This window comes from Melanotaenia boesemani, chromosome 6, assembly GCF_017639745.1.
Source record: "Melanotaenia boesemani isolate fMelBoe1 chromosome 6, fMelBoe1.pri, whole genome shotgun sequence".
Lineage (NCBI taxonomy): Eukaryota > Metazoa > Chordata > Actinopteri > Atheriniformes > Melanotaeniidae > Melanotaenia > Melanotaenia boesemani.
Window position 1 is genome coordinate 38,589,028 of NC_055687.1, and position 16,045 is coordinate 38,605,072.

At 44.1% G+C, this 16,045-nt stretch overlaps 1 protein-coding gene across 1 annotated transcript in view; it reads left to right on the plus strand.

Moving 5' to 3' along the window:
• Positions 1–15,639, plus strand: part of sacm1lb (SAC1 like phosphatidylinositide phosphatase b) — a 38,813-nt gene extending 23,174 nt beyond the window's left edge. The window contains exons 9-20 of the mRNA XM_041988168.1: positions 1,187–1,272; positions 1,471–1,557; positions 1,650–1,718; positions 1,809–1,888; positions 2,408–2,506; positions 2,584–2,722; positions 3,966–4,035; positions 7,792–7,864; positions 13,480–13,573; positions 14,618–14,710; positions 14,781–14,838; positions 14,909–15,639. Of these exons, the coding sequence (XP_041844102.1) occupies positions 1,187–1,272; positions 1,471–1,557; positions 1,650–1,718; positions 1,809–1,888; positions 2,408–2,506; positions 2,584–2,722; positions 3,966–4,035; positions 7,792–7,864; positions 13,480–13,573; positions 14,618–14,710; positions 14,781–14,838; positions 14,909–15,045 (1,085 nt within the window). The 3' untranslated portion in view covers positions 15,046–15,639. The remainder of the gene's footprint in view (positions 1–1,186; positions 1,273–1,470; positions 1,558–1,649; positions 1,719–1,808; positions 1,889–2,407; positions 2,507–2,583; positions 2,723–3,965; positions 4,036–7,791; positions 7,865–13,479; positions 13,574–14,617; positions 14,711–14,780; positions 14,839–14,908) is intronic.
• The last annotated feature ends 406 nt before the right edge of the window (positions 15,640–16,045 follow it).

Consider the following 16,045-nt stretch of genomic DNA (forward strand, 5'->3'; position numbering starts at 1 on the left):
TTTATTTTTCTATTTTCTACTGTGAGTCGGGTCACTCCCTCCGTGAGGGATTTCACCGACTCCCTAAGGTTGACATTCTCTGTCGCTAGCGCCTCCACCTGCTTCTGGCTAAACTCCAGCGATTCTCGGACGGCCTGGAACTCTCGGTGGAGAATCTCCAACAAGCTCAGACGGGCGTCAAAGCTGGAGAGCTTGTTATCTATTGATATTAATACATCCGTTGAGTCTTTGCTCGGAGGAGAGATGGATCCAGGTGATTCCTCATCGCGCTGTCGCTTCGCCGCTGAAGAGGTGGACGGAGTCGAAGTTTTGTTTGACTTCCCCATAACTATTAATTCGTAGCACTGATCTATGTAACTGGTCAGGCTAGCCAAATCCTCCCCGCTGTGCTCCAGAGTATCTCTTAATAAGTTCCTTTTTCCTTCTTTAGAAAAAACAATGTTTTTACAGGGTTAGTGAATTGGCGATGGTACAGAATTGAATAAATGAATTTGTTATTTAGCGCCTTGTCTCAGTCTGCCGTCTCTCACTCACCAGTGTCACTTACCTCATGACGTCACTTACCTGTGACACCCGCAAAAAAAAAAATTTTCTGTGCTGTTTTCTAAAACCAGATTGGAGTGGAGATAAAATATTATGCGATTCTAAAAATTCTTTTAACTGGTCACTGATTATCCTCTCAAACAATTTGGCTAAAAATACTTGTTTTCTGTTCTCTGCTGGATACAGTAATGATAATAATACAATGACGTATCACACAGTAATAAATGTAAATATACAAAAATGAATTTTGTAAATTATTTCTAAACATTTAGCTAAAGAGCCAAATAAATTCCAGATAAAATTACTCTCCCCCCCATTTTGTCTCTGGTCAGGCTTTAAAGGGTTAAATAAGATCCCTAGTTCTTTTTTATTTTTTATAAACATGGTGACATGTAATTAAATGAGTATTTAAAGGCTTAAATAATTTTAATAATTGCATATTTGGTTGTTCTGACTGTGACTGAAGCTTAACTAAAGAAGGAAAGAAGGTAAATTTGTGGTTTCTGGGACGGTTCTCTCTCTGACCTGAACAGGTTGTAAATTGAAGCGACCCACAAGGGTTAATGACACTGAATCGGAGCTGCTTCAGGACATCAGTGAGAATCGGACATGTGACAAGTCCAGGTTGTCTTTGTGTCTGCAGGGATTGATGTGGAGGGCCATGCTGCTAACTTTGTGGAGACGGAGCAGATCGTTCAGTACAAAGGAGCCAAAGCTTCATTTGTTCAGGTCAGTCCAACAGACCCTCCACGAAGACACGTGAAACCATCAGACAGGTTTTAGAGCTCCCAGTCTACAGGGTCACATGACTCCACACTGATTTCACTGGCTGTGAAGCCACTGTAGACTGGGTTTAAAGTTTTAAAACCAGTGTGTTGTGTTGGTAAAATGAATGTACGAAAGCAAACATGGTGTGTTTCCTTTCAGACTAGAGGTTCCATCCCCTTCTACTGGTCCCAAAGACCCAACCTCAAGTACAAGCCAAAGCCACAGATCAGCAAAGCCATCAACCATGTCTGTTATTTCCAACGGTTTCACATCTAACGCTGTCTCTTTGTGGTTTTATATTTGACCTCTCATACATCTTCATCCTGTTTCCTTCTCAGCTGGATGGATTCCAAAGACACTTTGACTCTCAGATTATTCTCTATGGACGACAAGTCATCTTGAACCTGGTACGGTAAGAAAACCTGCAGTATGCACGTTTTATACCACTTTGACTTCAAACATGCTGCTGATCGAACCCCAATTTTCTTGTTTCACAGATCAACCAGAAAGGCTCAGAAAAACCTTTGGAGTTAGCTTTTGATAAGATGGTAACCGGTCTGGCTAACAGCATGATCAAGTAAGATTTATTTCTTTATTTAACCTCTATTTAACCAGGAAGTCCCATGGAGATTAAAAACCTCTTTTGCAAGGGAGTCCCGACCAACTAAAATATTAATTACAACTATTAACAGTTATAATAAACAGTTAAAATACTTACAAATTATGAAAAGACTTACAAGTTAAACAGGCTCTCAAGTGTTCTCAGTCTGAATTTTAAGTCATTTAATGAAATAAGTTCTTTTAATTTCCTTTTGCAACATGTTCCATGTGGAAGGCCGAGAAGACAAAGGCCCTTTTTCCCAGTTCAGTGCAGGCAAATGGTGCAGAGCGCAACAAAAGATTATTTGATCGCAAACCATGCAAATCAACATTTCTCCGTGTGATTAGGTTAAAAATATAGAAAAGCAGTAGTCCAAGCAGGAACAGAAAAAAAGAAAGATAAACATCACTTCACGCTGAGCTGGATGTGTTGGTGTTTAAATAAAACTCAAGCTGACGGGTTTGAAGAATTTCTGGTGAACTCTTCTCCCCGCAGGTACATAGCGTTTGACTTCCATAAGGAGTGCAGTCGGATGAGGTGGCACCGCCTTCAGATCTTAGTGGACATGGTCACTGAGATACAGGATGAGTTTGGGTTGGTCGGATCTTCTGAGTGCATGAGTGTGTGGAAGTTCACCTTCATCCAACCTAAGGGTGTATGTTTGGATTCAGATATTTCCTGGTGGATGTGGACGGGAAGGTGTTGCAGAGCCAAGAGGGAACGTTTCGGAGCAACTGCATGGACTGCTTGGACCGTACCAATGTCATCCAGAGCCTGCTGGCCCGGCGCGCTCTTCAGTCACAGCTGCAGGTACAACACGACAGTTACGGCTTCAATCCCAGTTACAGCGCCAGTGACTAGAGGTGGTAATTGTAAGGGCAGCGTACGTAATGTCTTTACAATGTTTGACCACAGCCGTTGTCAGCTTTGACCCAGTTTTAGGTTTTTCTAGGAAACTGTCTGGAGAAACTACACTTCCTTAAAAAATAAAGGGAACAGTAAAATAACTCCCTAGATCTGAATGAATAAAATCTTCTTATTAAACACTTTGTTCTTTACACAGCTGAATGCGCTGACAACTAAATCACACAAAAATCATCAATGGAAATCAAATTTATTAACCCATGGAGGTCTGGATTTGGAGTCACACTCCAAACTAAAATGGAAAAACAACTACAGGCTGATCCAGCTTTGATGTAATGTCCTTAAAACAAGTCAAAGTGAGGCTCAGTAGTGTGTGTGGCCTCCACGTGCCTGTAGGACCTCCCTACAACGCCTGGGCCTGCTCCTGATGAGGTGGCGGATGGTCTCCTGAGGGACCCCTTCCCAGACCTGGACTAAAGCATCCTCCAGCTTCTGGACAGTCTGTGGTCAACGTGGTGTTGGTGGATGGAGACATGATGTCCCAGATGTTCTCAGCTGGATTCAGGTCTGGGGAGCGGGCGGCCAGTCCATAACATCAATGCTTCGTCTTGCAGGAACTGCTGACACACTCCAGCCACATGAGGTCTAGCATTGTGTTGCATTAGGAGGAACCCAGGACCAACCACACCAGCATATGGTCTCACAAGGGGTCTGAGGATCTCATCTCAGTACCTAATGGGAGTCAGGCTACCTCTGGTGAGCACATGGAGGGCTGTGCGCCCCCCCAAAGAAATGCCACCCCCCACCATTACTGACCCACTGCCAAACCGGCCCCTTCAGAACCTCCTTTATTGGGGTGTCTTGCTGATTGCCTATAATTTCCACCTGCTGTCTTTTCCATTTACACAACAGCATGTGGAACTGATTTTAGTCAGTGTTGCTTCATGAGTGGACAGTTTGATTTCACACAAGTGGGACTGAGTTGGAGTTACGTTGTGTTGTTTAAGTGTTCCCTTTTTTTTTTGGAGCAGTGAACCAACAAATGAAAGCTGAAACCTTTAGTGTCAGAATGTTTGACAAAGTCAAACACAGTTAGAGTTCACACTTTACACTTGTTGTTTTTAGACTGAAAGTCTGAATCTGTGGAAGTTTTAGACTCCTGACCTCTGGTATGTGTTTTTGTTTGCAGAGGATGGGACTCCTGCACTCGGGCCAAAAGATTGAAGAGCAGACTAACTTTGAGAAGATGTACAAGAACGGTGGGGTCCTTCATCATTCCACATTTACAGCCTGATGATCCAAACATTCTTGATCTCTAACTGTTCTTTCATGTGCTGCTGAAACCACAGTTCTGTTGTTGATCTAACTGCTGTTAGCAGTCCTGTAAACTGTCAGACTGAGCTGCTGGGTTTAGACTTACTGGCCCTCATTTATCAAAGAACGTACAACAGAAATGTGTGCGCATGATCATTTCCACACAAAGCTCGAGATTTTTTCCTTTAAACATGAGCATTGGATACGATCAAATCTCACAACTAGTCTGAGATCGTATATGCAAGCTTTAGTCAGTGGATTAGCGGTGCACAATTAAACAAACCTCAAACCGTCATCTAAGCATAAGCAGCCACATATTCTGTAATCAACAATAATATATTAAAATGGTTTCCCAAAACAAATCAAATAAAATAGCTTGTTAATGTCGCTTGGAATGCACACAGAGGCTCTCAAAAAATGATTTAGGGAAATAACAAATATGATTGACAGCATAATCCCACACATGACAATTAGAATAGCTCAGTTAAAGAATAAATCAAATTAAATCAAATTAAACTTTATTTATAAAGAATTATAAAGATTTTCATGCCAAAGGCAACTGAGAGTGCTTTACATGATGAAAACAATCCGTGCATTTTAAAATAAAACAAGCCTCCAAACCAAAACAGATAACATGGCAATTTAAAAACAATTTAAGGAGAAAACTCATTTCGGCCGCTTGTATTTGCGATCTTGTTTTATCAGTCACTACCCACAGCTCGTGACCATAGGTGAGGGTGGGAACGTAGATCGACCGGTAAATCGAGAGCTTTGCCTTTTGGCTCAGCTCCTTCTTCACCCCGACAGACCGATGCAGAGTCCGCATCACTGCAGACGCCACACCGATCCGCCTGTTGATCTCCTGCTCCATCCTTCCCTCACTCCTGAACAAGACCCTGAGATACATGAACTCCTCCACTTGGGGCAGGACCCTATTGCAGACCCAGAGAGGGCACTCCACCCTTTTCCGGCTGAGGACCATGGTCTCGGATTTGGAGGTGCTGATTCTCATCCCAGCTGCTTCACACTCGGCTGCGAATCGCTCCAGTGAGAGCTGAAGATCACGGCCCAACAAAGCCAACAGAACCACATCATCCGCAAAGAGCAGAGACCCAATCCTGAGGCCACCAAACCGGATCCCCTCAACACCTCGGCTACTCCTAGAAATTCTGTCCATAAAAGTTATGAACAGAATCGGTGACAAAGGGCAGCCTTGGCGGAGTCCAAACCTCACTGGAAACGATTCTGATTTATTGCCGGTGATGTGGACCAAGCTCTGATACAGGTCATACAGGTACCAGACAGCTCATACAAGCGGGTCCGGCACTCCATACTCCTGAAGTACCCCCCATAAGAGTCCCCGGGGGACACGGTCGAGCGCCTTCTCCAAGTCCACAAAGAACATGTAGACTGGTTCAGCAAACTCCCATGCCCCCTCAAAGATGCTGAAGAGGGTGTAGAGCTGGTCTACTGTTCCATGACCGGGACGAAAACCACACTGCTCCTCCTCAATCCGAGGTTCGACTATCCGATGGACCCTCCCCTCCAGCACCCCTGAATAGACCTTGCCGGAGAGGCTGAGGAGTGTGATCCCCCTGTAGTTGGAGCACACCCTCCGGTCCCCCTTTTTGAAGAGGGGGACCACCACCCCAGTCTGCCAGTCCATCCATAGCAGCACAGAACACAGCCCACTCGGACTCATTGTCCCCCGCCTCACCTGGGACATGATTGAAGCTCTGCCGGAGATGGGAGTTGAAACTCTTTCTGACAGGGGACTCTGCCAGACGTTCCCAGCAGACTCTCACAACACGCTTGGGTCTGCCAGACCTGACCAGCGTCCTCCCCCACCATCTGAGCCAACTCACCACCAGGTGGTGATCAGCTCTACGGAGGAGATGGGAGCCGACCGGTCGCTTCTAAACCTAAAAGTTGTAAAACTGCTCTATGTAATCAGTAGGGTACTGTTTCCCATTTTCTCTTCTGGGGGCGGTTTAAAAAGTGGCTTCATATAACAGAACCTTGAACACAATAATGTTTAATGCAAGTAAATACAGACATTTTGCAGTTTGACCGTTTTATTCACTTTTTTTAAAGTTGTCATTGATCTCTTGATCATGCACAGTATTGTACTGTCCTCGCTATATGTGCTGAATACAACTTGACAGTCAGCTAAACTCCTTCTTAACACCAAGACTCTGAAGACAGTTGTCCCATTGTCCATAGGTTTATTGATGTAGTAAGAAAAGGTGAAACTGTAACATACAAAAGACATAATCAATTCTATGTCTGCTTTTAACATGTATAAATACAATACAGTGTATACATATGTCTACCAAGTCTCCACAATGAAGTGACCAATTTATAATAACATGTCACAGGTTTTAGCTATGTAATATATTTTAACATGAATTAAATTGTATTTTTAAATATTTATAACTGCTTTCACATAAACTTAAATGCCCCAGAAAGGTGTACTTATCAGCAATCGCAGTACCATAACACTGAAATATAGCGTAGTTTTTTAAGTCCACAAATCAACAATTTTCTTAAAATAATGATGTGCAAATGAAGATAACCAAAGTAACAATTCATACATACCCACGATGCTATCAAAGGCATAAGATGTATGCAGATGTCGCTTGATTAACTCGGGTGATAAACAACAGCTTTCAGAGACATGCTTCCTTATACTTCCTGATTCTTAGTCACATGACCTACTGACGCTTACATTCACAATCCTTAAAGGGCCACAACACAATATGCTATGCATGAACAGAGAAAGCATGCATGTGAGAAACAGCGCCCCCCAACATAGATATAAACAGAACAGAACAAGTATAGTGTAGTGTTTAGTGTCATGTATAGTGTACTGTACAGTGCATATTCTAGTGTATAGTGTAGTGTAGTGTATTGTACAGTGCAGTGTATACTGTACAAAGTACATTGATCATTAATCTCTTAGTGTTTTTTTTAGCATGGAAAATAAAGAACTGTGACTTTCAGTTAGCAGGCATGGGCTATTATCCAAAATAAAAACATTATTCATGGCATATACAGGCTACTTATTGAGAATTTTATTCGTACCTCAGCCGGAGTTGGAGCAACAACAGCGAGGCTGTTAACGGCCTCCATGATCCTCTTCCATGAAGCGTTTTTGTTCACGCTTTTCGCTCCAGTTTGTAGGCTGCCAAACAGCACCTCTTTATTCTTTTCCACCTCATGTGAGGCTTTCCATCTCCACCTTCGAATTTTTTTTTCTTTTGGCTGAACGTCTCCTCTTCATGGTTTGACCTCACTGGGCGGGGCCTCTGGACCAGGAATGATTAAGGGTGTATCATGTAAAGGACGATGGATTTCAGCTGCTGCATTTATCACGGCCCGATCATTCCTACGCTGGCTTGGTCACATACCGCTTCATGAATCACATGCAGATCCAATCATAAGATCATTCCTGTGATCAGATGTGCTCATTTCCTCGTTCGTTTGATATATGGGGGCCATTGAAACCAGAGTTCTGGTGGCTAGCTGTTAGGGCTTCTGTGAACTGCTGGGTATTAGACGTACTGAAACCAGAGTTTAAAGCCTTTAGACTTAAACTAAACTAAACTTAAACTTTAAACTAGGCAGCACCAGACTTTCAGGATCAGCATTGGTCTGTGAGTTTTCTTCATGTTTGGTTTAATTTGTCTGTTTACCTGCAGCCTGGGCAGACAACGCCGATGCTTGTGCCAAGCAGTATGCCGGAACTGGGGCCTTAAAGACGGACTTCACCAGGTCAGTTGTCATAAAACTCGTTAGATCTTTTCATCCGTTAAAGAATCTCTGATAACTTCAGAGTAGGGGTGGGCCAATTCACTATTTAATCCATTTTAATCGATGCGACACGTGCCAATTCAATTAAGAGTAGTAAATGTTCAAAACAGATTATTTTTCAAATGAGAACAGACAAGACCTGGACAAGACTTGCTCCATATGTAAGTTGTTTAAAGCCAAAATAATATCTGATAATGCTACAAACATGCAGCAGCACCTCGTGGCAATCACAGGTGATTTTCTCAGTAGGAGGGTGGGAACTTAGCCCACCTGTTCTGGAGGACCTGATGGGAAGGTGAGTCTCCTGCACGCTGGGTTCAAATCAAAGCACAAGTCTGCTTTATTCCTAATCCTGCAGCGTGTTCTGGACAAACAGAATTGCAACTGTAGTTCTATCAAACCTTGGTGCATGAAATACAAAAAATAGAGATAGAGAATTTTTCCAAAAGTACACAGAGTACTTCATAGTAGTTGTACAAGTAGTTTATGAAGTACTAAGTCCAGCAATACAGGTTTGGTGAGTTACTTATGGAAGAAAGTAATTTTATTCCACTTGAAAGTTAGACAAAAAGGCTTCTTATTGCTATCTATAATCATGTTATTTGTGCCAGTAGTATACGAAGTACTATGTCCAGTGTTTGTCTTGAGCTACTAATGGAATAAATGGGTTGTATTTAGGTGTTTTTTTTGGTCTACACAGGGTTTAAAGTATTCCGGCACCATGCCGGACCTCCGGCTTTTCACTATGATTCAGAAAAAAAAACAAAAATAAAAACTGTGGGCAGAGACTCTGAATTGTAGAAAATGAATTGAACAATGTTAAAGTCAGAAATTCCACGTATTCTTCTTGGAAAATAAGCAGAACTTGCTGCTGCATATATTCAGGGTTCAGCAAACAATGACAATATACCACACTTCGTTTTCTCCGCCGAGTTCACCTGTAGCATGAACGTTTTCTCAGAATGGTCTTGAACGCAGCATCCAAGCCGATGGTTGTTTCACCGAACAGATTTTTAAAAAAATGGAGAGTAAATTCATGAAGCCAGAGAATGACGTCCTAATTGACAACGCCCTTAGAACCACATGGCGCTGGGCATGGATAGAAGAAGGGGTGGAGACGGCAAGCTTTTTGGGAGCTGGTGCCAGAAACTAAGAGCCAGGTAGGCCTACTTGTTTCTGTGTTGTGCTCGAAGAAGCTGGTGTATGCAACTGGTGGCAAAAACGTTCTATTATGTCACGAAGGAGACCCGGCCGCAGCTCGCGCTCTCCAACATACAAGTCGTTTGCCAGGTGTTGTGTCCTAAAATGAATGTCTGGTAAAACTTGATTATACGGCCGCGGGAGTGCGCTATCTGTTAGCGTCATTTCGCTCAGCTTCTCTCTGTGTCTGCGGCTCCTCCTCTCGCTGTAAAACCGACATAGTACGCGAATGGAAGAGACAATATGTCCAAATGAACAAAGAAAGCATGATTTTGCAAGTGCTTTAACGGATTTATTAACACTGCAGATAAAGACGTGCTGTAATGAGAAACGATATCCAGGCATGTTGCTGCTTCACTGTTCAGGTTTCATGTTTCATGCTTGTTTATTGAAAGTATGTAAAGTCCAGTAAAGACATGATTTGTGTGTTGATTTACAAAGTTTAATTTCCACTGATGTTCATGACTTATTTTATTTATTAGAGTACATTTCTTGTTAATAAAATGCAGAATCTACATTAAAGTGGTCTGTTATCAATCAAGAGTTAAACTGTGCACATTACTGGCCAAGTTAATTTAGACATATTGTCACTTGACTTGTAGTTTAGTGTATTGAATTGTATTAGTTTGTTTTGTATTTTTTATGACCTAATTTGATATTGTTTTGAACAAAAACAATATTAAACACCATCAAATGTTGCAATTTAAAATTAAAATGTTGTCTAAAGTTTACTGTTGCTCTGTAACTGTTACTTTGTTTTTTGTTTTTTTTTTGTATAAATTGCCCTTTACTAAATTAAATGATTGCTAAATGAATTTCAATGAATTTAAATTATTTAGTCTGAGTTTCACATGTCCTTATAATTATTACCTTTACTTTCTAAAATTCACATTTAAACTGGAGGTAATCTTATGCTCTGCCAAGCTCAATGCCAAAAGTTGTTTGCCTGTAGTGTGTATGCGTCAGATCCACTGCACCCGGAAAAAAGTTCAGGCTCAGGATTTTTTATTTTAAGCCCTGTCTACGTCTACTACGACGACACAGAGAGGAGAGATGTTTTAGTTAGAAATCTGGAAGTAGTCATGGTGGCGCTAACTTTAAGATTACAGAGGCTTTAACACTTTCCCTGCACAACATTCAATTGACTCCACGTCCTTTTGGTTCATAGGCCGATGTTAACTGTTAAAGTGCATCCCTTAGTCCTGCCCCATGTCTGTGAGGCTGAGTGAGAGAGTTGAAAGTCATTTCCAAAAGCCTTCCAGAGCCGTTTCTTTGCTTTTACCACTAAGTTGAGAGTACAATGTGCACCTCAACTTTAGTCACACAAGAGATGCACTTGCTGAAAAGAAGAAAGGAGACAAAAACATCACAGACAGAAGCAACGACTCTTCAATCCACACCATCACCAGACAACAAACTTGTACATGAACACACCAGAAACTTTCCGACAACTTTTACTGAAAACGGGGCTGCTAGTCATTAAGAGTTTTTAAATAATAACCAAATCAAAAAGACATAACATGAAAGTAGCACAACACCAACCAGATACTAACTGAAAAAATAATTATCTCTTAGTATATACAATAGAATAGAATAGAAATACTTTATTAATCCCTTTAGAGAGCCCTCAGGGAAATTTGGGTACCAGCAGCAATACAACACCAACAGTAAAGCAGGACAAGCACAAGACACAATAATACAGGTACAAAGCAAAATAGAGGCAACAAGGTGCAAGAAAAGCACAAATAGAATGCAATTAATAACAATAAGATAAGTTAAATAAAACAATATAAACAAGCATTGCACACAGTAGAGGTGGAACAGATTCCCAGTTCACTACTGCACGTATAAGTTATTGCAACTGTTTGTATGGGTTATTGTGCATGTGTTGTATCAGGCGGACTGCACACCTCCCTCTCCCCCCTCCTTCTCCCCCCTCCCTCTCCCCCCTCCTTCTCCCCCTCTTGCCTAATGCAGAGTTGTACAGTTTGATGGCTCGGGGGACAAAGGAGTCTCTGAGCCGGTTGGTCCTACTCTTGGGGAGGAGCAGCCTGTTACTGGTCAGGCTTCTCTGTGCACTGATGACAGTGTGCAGAGGGTGACTGGCATCATTCACAATAGCCAGTAGTTTTTTTAGTGTTCTCCTCTCTGCCACTGTCACCAGGGAGTCCAGCTTCATGCCAACCACAGAGCCCGCCCACCTGATGAGTTTTTCCAGCCTGTTAGCACACCTTTTTGTCATGTTACCCCCCCCCCAGCAGACAACAGCATAAAAAAGCGTACTAGCTACCACAGACTGATAGAACATCCACAGGAGTTTCCTGCAGATGTTAAAAGATCCCAGTCTTCGCAGGAAGTACAGACGGCTTTGGCCCTTCTTGTACAGGTGATCTGTACAACAGAAGTCTGAGGTGTAGAGTGTGTAGAGTGTGAAGAGGAGGGGGGCCAGCACCGTCCCCTGGGGTGCTCCTGTGCTGCTAATAACAGTGTCAGATGTGATGTCCTTTAGCCTGACGTACTGCGGTCTCTCTGTGAGGTAGTTACAAATCCAGGACACCAAGCAGGGGTCCACCTGCATCTCCCTCAGTTTGTCCAGAAGCATCAGGGGCTGGATTGTGTTGAAGGCACTTGAAAAATCCAAGAAGAGGATCCTCACTGTGCCCCTCCCCTTATCCAGATGAACTTGGACACGGTGTAGGAGGTAGAGAATAGCATCCACCACACCCACACCTGCGCGATAGGCAAACTGTAGGGGGTCCTGGGCCTGTTGCACTTGGGGCATGAGGAGATTAAGGATGATCCGTTCCATCGTCTTCATCAGCTGGGATGTAAGTGCCACCGGTCTGTAATCGTTCAGCTCACCAGGACGGTTTTTCTTTGGAACTGGAACAATACAGGATGTTTTCCACAGGGTAGACACTTTCCCCAGCTGTAGACTGTGGTTGAAGACATGCTGGAGTGGTTCCCCCAGTTCAGCAGCGCAGGTCCTAAGCAGACGAGGAGGCACTCCGTCAGGGCCTGCTGCTTTCCATGGGTGGAGCTTCCTCAGTTCTCCCCTCACCTGTTCAGCTGTTATGTGTGGAGGGTGTTGAGGTGGGGGGAGGGGTAAAGGTTGACAGGGGGCTGCACAGGGGATGAAGTCAGGGAGGTTGTGTACTGCAGTGGGGGAGGGGGGACCGTGGGCTGGTCAAAGAGGTTAAAGAAGATGTTCAGCCTGTTTGCTTCTTCCACTGTCCCCCCCACTGTTATGGCCTTTGATCTGATGGTGTTGACACCATCCCAGACCTCCCTCATACGGCTCTCACTCAGTTTATCCTCCACCTTCCTTCTGTAGGTGTGTATATATATATAAACCCACTGGACAACTCAGTGACTGTCAGCATGCAGAGGATGAGGAATGAGGAGGGTCAGTGATGAGTGTGATCCTGCAGATGTGACCACGCCTCTACAGAGGCTAGAGGCAGACTAGAGCAGCTATCCCTGAGTACCAGTCCAAGCCACCCATCACAAAGACCACCCCGGACCCACCCAGAGGGCGGAAAAGGAAGGCCCCAGCCAGAGCCCCCCGTGGTCACGGGGCACAGGCCCCGCTGGGCCAGGATCAGCTGCTGCCAACCCCTCCAGGGACCGGCCTTCCAGGACAGCCAGAGCAAAGGGTCCAGGGCCCCAGAAGCCCAGAGGCACCCAGGGGTGTGAGAGGTCCCCATTGTCCTCACCCTCCGGACTGTTTGTGAAGTGTGTGTTGTTTGCATTTAACACTGAGGGCCAGTGGACTTGTGTGCTGTGTGCTAATTGATGATCATTTGCAATTAACAGTAACATACAATGACATATAATTACATCACATGGTTGCATAAAAACTAATTAAAAACATAGAAATATATCTGTAATGGTAACGTATAATAACAGATGCAGTAATAATAACATAATAATGACAAGGCGCGTCTGCAGCAGCTTCTCGAGGCTAATATTTTTGGTCCTGGACAGACGTGGATTTCTCTCTTCCTGTTCATTCCAAGCGAAGCTACAGTAGGTCTAGTTGTTACGTGTTACTGAAAGGAGACGTCTCCCTATAGCTGTACAGCTCCACAGCAGCATTATGAGCCAACTCTGCTTCATTTTTACTTAGCAAACCTCTAGCTAGTAAAGATGAAAAGTTATTATTAGAAAAACTGTTGTGGTCACATGATCCATTCTAACTCTAACCCAGGGATGTTTGTGAGACCTCCTGGAGGAGAGTCCAGTCCCTGAGACCACCGCCTCTATTCATAGATGACTTCCCTCACCCCCCGGACGTTTATGGACGAAGCAACGCTACACAATCTGAGTGTGTTGTGAACACGTCTTTACTTTCCATCCCTGTGTTGATGTTTCAGGACAGGAAGGAGAACCTATCTGGGCCTGCTCATGGATGGCTGGAACTCCATGATCCGATATTACAAGAACAACTTCTCCGACGGGTTTAGACAGGTGAGTCTAAACAGCTGCAGCACAATCAATACTGCTGGGTTAAATGACCACGACTTTAACCATCTAAATTTAGATTTTATTATTCTTTTATCTCCTTTCACTTGTTCTTATTCTTCCTTTTATGGTTCTTATCTTTGATTATTTATTTTATTATCTTGCTGTAAAGTTTTTTGACTGAAGCACTTTGGCCAACTTTTGTTATCAATGTTCTGTGTGAATAAAGTTAACCTTGACTTAAAGAACCCGAACATACTGACCCAGAAGGTCTGGTTCTGGTGTGGGGATGGATCTGGACGCAGTGAGGAAACAATAGTGTGTTCAGTCAGAGGCTTCTTCTGGTCCAACAATGATTTGTACTGGAGGTCCTTCCTGTCAGCAGCTGAACACGGGAGGAAGGTTCACAGCCGGAAGAGGAGGAGGAGGAGGAGGAGGAGGAGGAAGGTTCACAGCCGGAAGAGGAGGAGGAGGAGGAAGGTTCACAGCCAGAAGAGGAGGAGGAAGGTTCACAGCCGGAAGAGGAGGAGGAGGAGGAGGAGGAGGAAGGTTCACAGCCGGAAGAGGAGGAGGAGGAGGAAGGTTCACAGCCAGAAGAGGAGGAGGAAGGTTCACAGCCGGAAGAGGAGGAGGAAGGTTCACAGCCGGAAGAGGAGGAGGAGGAAGTTTCACAGCCGGAAGAGGAGGAGGAAGGTTCACAGCCGGAAGAGGAGGAGGAGGAGGAGGAAGGTTAACAGCCGGAGGAGGAGGAGGAGGGTTCACAGCCGGAAGAGGAGGAGGAAGGTTCACAGCCGGAAGAGGAGGAGGAGGAAGGTTAACAGCCGGAGGAGGAGGAGGAGGAAGGTTCACAGCCGGAAAAGGAGGATTGGGAGGTGACTGTCAGCGTGAGTAAAGCTGTAAAGATGAAGACCAGAATCTGAGCTCCTGTGGTTCGGTGGCCGGGATCAGGCCAAGTTTGCGGCTTCTCTGCGCTCCTCCGTGGGCAGAAAGCTGACATTTTAAAGACTAAAATGTTTGTGTGAAGCTGTGGTGTTCCGTGTATCCATGCAGGACTCGATCGACCTGTTTCTGGGGAACTACGCTGTGGATGAAGCCGACTGGGTCACCCCTCTGCATGACCTAAAGGACTGGAAGTTTCTGACGGTAAGAAAAAAATCATCCAGTGGGTTTGTTCTCACATATTTGTTCTGATTCAGGCTTCTTCTTTCTCCAGCTGCCCATCATCATGGTGGTAGCTTTTTCCATGTGCATCATCTGCCTGCTGATGGCTGGTAAGACAAACATGTGACCGCACAGCTTTCACCTGATTGGATGAATGAATGAATGAATGTCTCCTGGCAGGTGACACGTGGACGGAGACTCTGGCCTACATCCTGTTCTGGGGGACGGCCAGCATCGTGACGGGCGGCCTCATCCTCTTTAACGGACGGGACTTTGTCGACGCCCCCAGGCTGGTCCAGAAAGAGAAGCTGGACTGAATGTGTGCGTGTGGAAAGCAGCTCGGCCCTGGAGAGCTCGTCACCTCGTCCTTCTCTTCATCACTTCTTCTACACCATCGGCATCAGCAGGCCTGGAGCCTCTACTGACAGGAACAGGAGGATGATGGGTAACGGACCACGCAGACTCAGAGATCAGGACCTGCTGCTGTCCACACGAAACAGACCAGACCTGAAGCACCGGACTTCCAAAGGAACACTGCAGGAACTCTGTTATTCCCTAAACAGATGCTTCACCATCAGGCCGATGCGGTACATGATTTCCTCTTGGATTCCTCTGTCCTTATCAGAATCAATCAAAGCAGTCTATTGATCGTTCTTCGATCCAAGCTGAGCTTCAGGATGCATCTCAGCTTCCAGAGTCAAGCAACTTTTCTCTGGAAGTCCATCAAGTTCATGAAGGGAACATGGAGTGCAGAACACAGTCAGCTGTAAACAGTTAAACATGTTGTAAACTTTCTGATGTTAAATTTATCTGAAGGAAACTAAACGCTTTCTATATAACTGACAGAGCCGGACATATTTATAAATTTCTTTATTATTTATTAAGTTCTTATAAACAGAGAATAAAACTCCTGACTGGCGTGTTATTAATGGTACATAACGGTTTATAAACGGAATAAATCTCCTGACTGGCGTGTTATTAATGGTACGTAACGGTTTATAAACAGAACAAAACTCCAGACTGGCGTGTTATTAATTGTACGTAACGGTTTATAAAAAGAATGAAACTCCTGACTGGCGTGTTATTAATGGTACGTAACGGTTTATAAACAGAACGAAACTCCAGACTGGCGTGTTATTAATTGTACGTAACGGTTTATAAAAAGAATGAAACTCCAGACTGGCGTGTTATTAATGGTACGTAACGGTTTATAAACGGAATGAAACTCCAGACTGGCGTGTTATTAATGGTACGTAACGGTTAATAAATGGAATAAAACTCCTTGACTGGCGTGTTATTAATGGTACGTAACGGTTT